The sequence below is a fragment of the Malus domestica genome, chromosome 06, assembly GCF_042453785.1.
Source record: "Malus domestica chromosome 06, GDT2T_hap1".
Lineage (NCBI taxonomy): Eukaryota > Viridiplantae > Streptophyta > Magnoliopsida > Rosales > Rosaceae > Malus > Malus domestica.
This window is the reverse complement of record NC_091666.1, coordinates 4,442,496-4,449,309: the sequence shown is the minus strand read 5'-3', so window position 1 is coordinate 4,449,309 and position 6,814 is coordinate 4,442,496. Positions and strand designations below refer to the sequence as shown.

Here is a 6,814-nt window from a genome sequence, read left to right as displayed (position 1 = left end):
ATCTTTACTTTTCCTGCGAACCCAACCCAAATCTTCAAAACCCATTTTCAGATACGCCTCAAAACCAATAACCAGCTTCTCGAATTTGAACAAAAAATGGTGGCGTTTTGCTACCGTTTTGAGAGCGAGTTGTAGAGAGTCCTTACCAGGTTCTGGGCGTGTCTCCTTCTACAACTGATGTCGAGATCAAAAGGGCTTATTGCAAACTTGCTCTTAAGTATCACCCTAATGTTAACAAAGAGGTAATTAATAGGTTATAGATTCAAACCCATAATTTATTTTTTTGTGTGGATGTGGAATTGCTAGTGCTTTAGCTAAAAATTGAAGGTTTTTAAGTTCTGGGTAATTTGTTTTCCTAATTTATTTGTCTGTTTTATGCCCATAATTTAATTTCTGCTTTATGTCCTGATTTGATTCGATTTCGAACTCGAATCCGAACTCGATCGAGTGCAAATTTGACTGGGAATCTGGGTTCTGGGATACTGAAAATTAGAAGGAAAAAAAAAAACAGGGTACCTGTTGGACCCGTAGGAACCGGCCTATTTTATACTGGCCGGGTTAGGTCCGGTTCTCAGTTTCAAAATAGGAAAATCCGCCCCGGCCGGGCCCGTTGTATTTTCAAGCGGGTCCGGTCTGGTCCCTTCAATTTTGGGGCCCTGCCCGTGCCCACCCCTAGACTGTAGTACTAAGTGGCAAAACACTTAAGTTGATTAGCTGAAATAGAAATTTTAAAGATGTAAAATGTCTACAAAACCCTTCCATATAAACCCTTTATGCCGCCTCCATCAACTCATTTGCTCTACAGCTCACTCTCTTTCTCTCTCCTTTGTTTTTCTCTTTTCGCTCTCCTTCTTTTCCATTCTCTTTTGTGCATTAAAATCAGCTTCAACAAGTGTCATGACAACCCTAGATCTAAGCGTCACCACAAATTCTAACTTTCCTTTTCCCTATTTCTCCGAGTGGTACATCGCATACCGCCGTATATAAGGTCACATGAGTCGAACTCGATCTCTCTGTAAATCTCACTCTTTCATAGAGTTGGACTCGATCTCGACTCATTCCAGTTCGATCTTTTGCCAATCTAAGTTTATTCTACCTTTGTGAATCATTTTTATTGTGTCTGCAATAAACCCATTGTTATCCTCTTGCTTGAACAATATCAACAATAATCACATAATGGTACAAATAAACATCATTATGGATATTACTGTTATGTTATAATATCATCTTAATATACTATTTGCATTATCTCAGGGTTATCGATTGAGATCATAACAATAATATCTCAATACATTACTGTTGGACACGATCTCGACTCGTTCCAGTTCGATCTTCTACCAATTTGAGTTTGTTCTACCTTTTCGAATCATTCTTATTGTGTCTGCGAGCAACCCATTGTTATCTTCCTGCTTGAACAATATCAACAATAATCATATAATGGTACAAATAGACATTGTTATGGATATATCTGTTATGTTATAATATCATCTCAATATACTATCTGCATTATCTCAGGGTTATCGATCGAGATCGTAAGGCTATCTCCAACTGATGGCTGGCCAGAGGGCTCATTTTAGCCTTCCGACCCTCCAAGATTCTCCAAGATATTAATATTTTAATGAACAGTACATGGCCATATTTGCCTCCGTCTCCAACCGAGGGCCAGAGGGCTCGTTTTAGCCCTTTCACAAAAAACCATTTCCAATCGAGGGCCAAAGGGCCAAACATAATTTATTATTTAAAAACTACAACTTAAATTCAAATCCAACTACTAAGTGACGTCAGCTAGCCGTTGGTAGCTGACATCATGCTGACGTCAGCTAGCCGTTGGATTTGAATTTTTTTTTGCTATAAATAGGGTGGATATTAGTATATAATTCACATAACTTTAAATTCAATCTATACAAATTCAATCTCTTTCAATTCAAGTTTGCAATGAATTCTAACTTTGGATCCTCTTCAAATTCCAACTAGGGGTCCTCATCCAATTCCAAAAGAGAAACAAAATAAGCGCAAATAAGACGAGAAGATGATGAGTCTGATGAAGAAGTTCAAGTAAGGCGCAACAAAAAAAACATAGCAGCAGCCATGGCTGCGGCCATGGTGTGTCAGCCTACTAAGGAACAACCTCAATGAGGTGGCTCTATTGCTGGTCGTTCTTACAAACCACGAAACAAAGCGATGACCCATGCCAATCTGATGCACAACTATTTCGACCCTAACTCGGTGTACATAGAAGAGGATTTCAGACGTCGCTTCTGGATGAGGCGTCATGTCTTCAAGTGTTTACTTTGTGATGTCCAACAGGTTAATCCTTACTTTCGACAGAAGCGGGACAGAGCAGGCCACCCTAGTTTCTCACCTCATCAGAAGGTTACTGTTGCACTCCGAATGATGGCCTATGGCTCCCCAGCTGATTCGATTGATGAAACCCATGGTATGTCTGAGTCTACATGCCTTGATACTCTTCAAGAATTTTGTGACACAATTATTCAGCTTTACAAAGACGAGTACCTCCTCGAGCTAAATCAAGAATATCTGAATCGGCTCATTCGAAAAGCTGAAGACCGTGGGTTTCTGGGCATAATAGGGTCATTAGACTGCATGCATTGTGATTGGAAGAACTGTCCTACCGGATGGCAATGAGGCTTTAGCGGAAGGTCTAGAAAGCCAATTGTTATGTTAGAGGCGGTTGCCTCATATGACACATGGATCTGGCATGCTTTCTTTGGAGTCCCTGGATCCCGAAATGACGTTACAGTTCTTGGGCGTTCACCCCTCTTCAATAACTTGACGGAAGGTAAAGCACCTCAACTTGACTACTACATCAACGGTCGTCAATACAATATGGGGTATTACTTGGCAGATGGCATCTACCCAAAGTGGGCGACACTTGTCCAAGCAATTCCAAACCCTAGGAATGACGCGGAAAAGTTGTTTACCTTACACCAAGAGGCATATCGGAAAGATGTTGAGAGAGCTTTTGGTATTCTACAAGCACGGTGGAAGATCATCAGCGAACCGGCAAAAGGGTGGAGTTGAGAAAATTTGTACTCCATCATGATGTCTTGCATCATATTACACAATATGATAGTGGATGATGAGCAAGATGGGTATATTGATGGAGAGTCCGATGACGACTAAGAAGATCCAAATAGGTCAAGAAGGGCTCGTGCAAAAATATATGATGAGCCTAATTTGCCTTTCAATCCAAGAACTGGTAATATCTCTATAGATGAGTACATGAGGCGCTATAGAATGATACGTTCTTGTTCCATAAGCAAGTACCTACAACAAGATCTTGTTACACATCTTTGGGCCCAAAGAAGCATGGAGTAGACATTTACGTTTTATGTTTTTAAATGTTTTTAAAAATGTTGTTTAAGTTTCATGTTGTATAATTTTTATGTTGGTTAATGTTATTTAATGTTGTTTCATATTGTTTAATGTTGTTTCATGTTACTTAATTTAATTTAACGTTGTATAATGGCTTAGGAAGTTATAGGAAAAAAAATAGAATTTAAAAAAAATATGAAACAAATTTTGTGAAATAGAAGTTATAGAAAAAAATGGAATTTAAAAAAAATATATGAAACAAATTTTGTGAAATAGAAGTTATAGGAAAAAAAATGAAGGAAATTATTGAAAAAATATTGAAGGAAATTATTGAAAAATTGAAACAAATATTATAGATGAAGGAAATATTGGAAAATATATTGAAGGAAATATTGAAAGAAATATTGAGAAATATATTGAAGGAAATATTGAAAAATATTGAAGAAGGAAATATTGCAAATGAAGTGAAGAATTGAAAGAACTTCACCATATTTATAGATGAATACCTATTACTGTCAGTTATAACCGACAATATTAAAAAATCCTTCTTTAATGTTGTCGGTTATAACCGACAACAATAGGAAAACTATATAAAAAAAATATTGCCAGCCAGGCCCTTTGGCCCTTTGAAATTCCGTGGGGCCCTCCCAAATTCCCGAGCCCTCTGGCCTAGCTCTCGGTTGGAGACGATTTTAGGGCTATTTTAGGGCCTTTGGCCCTCTTGACCCATCGGTTGGAGATGGCCTAACAATATTATCTCGATACATTACTGTTATGTTATATATGCCATATAAACAAGGATACTTCAGAAATTATCATCCTTCTATATATCCCCTATCATTCATGTCATCCATTACAAAGTTAGACTTTCGTTAAATTTTCTGTCAATTTAGCTGTTAATTAATGACGTGGCAAATGTAAGACCACATTTTTGCTGATATGGACATTTAGTTGGGTCGTGTGGACAAGAAACTAACAAAAATTATTATCTATAAATGTTGGAAACTAATAAAAATATTTTTAAATAAAAATATATTTTTTCAATTTATGCCTTACATCAACCCATTCCCTCGCCCAATTCCCAACAAAAATGTGAAGAGAAAACTGAGATCGTCAGTGTTAAAGTTAGTCCTTTGCTTCTATTTTTGCTATCTAACTTTGAAGTCCTTTTATGTAATTTGAAATGCGTTAGTTCTTTAATTTATTGCCACACGTATGGCTTCGATCTTTTGTAAAGGGGTGCCCAATTACCTTAGCAATTATCCCATGTACTGGGACATTTAATCCAAATCAGAAAAATATCTATGTGTGAAAAAATAGCTCTCTACTACACATTTTCTTACACTAGTGGATTGAGAATTATATAAAGTCATTCTCTCTGTTTCTGTTTGCCCTACTGCTGCCTCTTACTCAAATCTCCATTTTTCTCTCATTTTTATTCTAGTTTTATTAATGATGAAGATGGTTTGAATACCAACATGGTATCAGAGCCAATCTGATCAAAGAGTGAGGCGTTTTTTGATTCTCAAAAGGGGGAAAATTCTAAATGAAACCCTAAAATCAAAATTTTCAAATTCATTACTGGTTCCAGTAGCAGTGGAGAGATTCGAACCTCCTTTCTTCAGTTGAGTGAACTATGACTTCTGGAGGACAAAGTTGAGAACAATTTTTGTACCTCATGATTTGTGAAGCTTCATTGAAGATGGCTATATGGTACCCTTAAGTATTGTGGCTTTAACAGAGGCTCAAACAAGGGAACTGAAGGAAAACATCAAGAGAGATGCAAAAGCTCTTAGGGTCATTCAAAATGCTATCTCAGATGAAATTTTACCAAGAATCTCGAATGAGACAAGTGCCAAATCAGCTTGGATGTGCTAGAGAAAGTCTACAGAGGCTCTACTAAGGTATAGGTAATCAAACTCCAATCTTTAAGAAGAGATTTTGAGTACATAAGAATGAAAGATGATGAATTGCTAGATGATTACCTGAGTAGATTGTCTGAGATTATTAATTAAATGGAAAGTTATGGTGAAACCTTGTCTGATGATAGAATAGTTCAGAAGTATCTAATCAGCTTGCCAAGAAAATATGACAACATAGTTTCAATCACAGAGGAGAGGAAGGATTTGTCAACTTTAAGTGTTGAAGAATTGATTGGTTTACTCAAAGGTTTTGCTCAGAGACTATCCAGGCATGACAACAATGATGTAGAAAATGTTTTCCAAACGCTTATAGTGAATCCAAAAACTAAAGCTAGTTTGAGTCAAAGTAAAGCCAAGTCCAACAAGAATTTGGAAGTCAAAAACAAAAAGTGGGAAGGAAATGGTAAATTTGAAGAGAAGAAAAAGGTTGAGAAGAGTTTGTATACTTCAAAGTGCAAAATCTGTGATAAAGCTTATTCCAGTGAATGTTGGTTTAAAAGAAAAGTGAAATGCTACAAGTGTAGCAGATTCGGGCATACGCAAAAGGATTGTAATCAGCTAGCTCATTACACCAAAGCAGAAGGTGAAGAGACCAATATGTTTTATGTTGGTCATGATACAACCATCCAAGAAGAAGATAAAGTTTGGTTTGTGGACAACAACTGTAGCAATCATATGACAGCGAACAAGAACATTCTCCATAATATTGACACTACAAACCCAACTCGAGTGAAGATGTGAAACGGGCAACTGGTCGATACATTGGGAAGAGGTATTGTTGCCATGCATACGAAGAATGGAAAGATGTTCATCAAGGATGTCATGTTAGTTCCTTATTTGAAGCAAAATTTGCTAAGTCTTGGACAACTCATTGAGCATGGCTATTACTTGTATTTTTTTAGACAATACTTGTAAGATATATGATAGGAGGAATCGTGAACAACTCTTGGCTAAGATTGAGATGAGGAAGGGTAAAAGTTTTCCTCTTAGAATTGAGTATGCAACTCAATCTACACTCAAGATGGAAGTGCAAGAAGATTCAAAGCTATGGCATAAAAGGCTTAGCCACTTGAATTTTCAAAGTCTTAAGAAGCTACAAGAAAAAGAAATGGTGCATGGGTTGCCGAGTATCCAAGAAAATGAAGAAATCTATGAAGGTTATGCACTTAGGAAGCATCATAGAGATTCATTTCCACATGGTAAAGCTTGGAGAGCAAAAGCTCCATTGGAATTACTTTATACAGATGTTTGCGGACCCATGAAAACCTCTACTTAAGTAGGAAACAAGTATTTCCTAATCTTCGTGGATGATTATTCTAGAATGACTTAGGTATACTTTCAAAGATAGAAATCAAAAGTGTTCCCAATCTTCAAGAAGTTTCAAGCTATAGTTGAGTAACAATCTGGTTATCTAATCAAAGTTCTTAGAAGTGATAAAGAAGGAGAGTACACATCCAGCAAATTGTCAGTTACACTCAACAAAAAAAAATTAAGTAGATAAGAGAAAAAACATAACCATAGTCAAAATGGCTAAGGCAATGTTACATGACAAGGGA

At 36.8% G+C, this 6,814-nt stretch overlaps 2 protein-coding genes across 2 annotated transcripts; both read left to right on the top strand.

Annotated features, from left to right (window-relative positions):
• The first annotated feature begins 2,181 nt into the window (after positions 1-2,181).
• Positions 2,182-2,646, top strand: LOC139196738 (uncharacterized). Its single transcript, XM_070823076.1, has one exon. The coding sequence runs from the start codon at positions 2,182-2,184 to the stop codon at positions 2,644-2,646; it is 465 nt and encodes a 154-aa protein (XP_070679177.1).
• A 2,705-nt stretch (positions 2,647-5,351) lies between these two features.
• Positions 5,352-5,999, top strand: LOC139196737 (uncharacterized). Its single transcript, XM_070823075.1, has one exon. The coding sequence runs from the start codon at positions 5,352-5,354 to the stop codon at positions 5,997-5,999; it is 648 nt and encodes a 215-aa protein (XP_070679176.1).
• Positions 6,000-6,814: the final 815 nt, after the last annotated feature.

Excerpts from the sequence above, each read along its gene's own strand:
- LOC139196738 (XM_070823076.1), top strand. The coding sequence starts at position 2,182 with ATGACCCATGCCAATCTGATGCACAACTATTTCGACCCTAACTCGGTG.
- LOC139196737 (XM_070823075.1), top strand. The coding sequence starts at position 5,352 with ATGGAAAGTTATGGTGAAACCTTGTCTGATGATAGAATAGTTCAGAAG.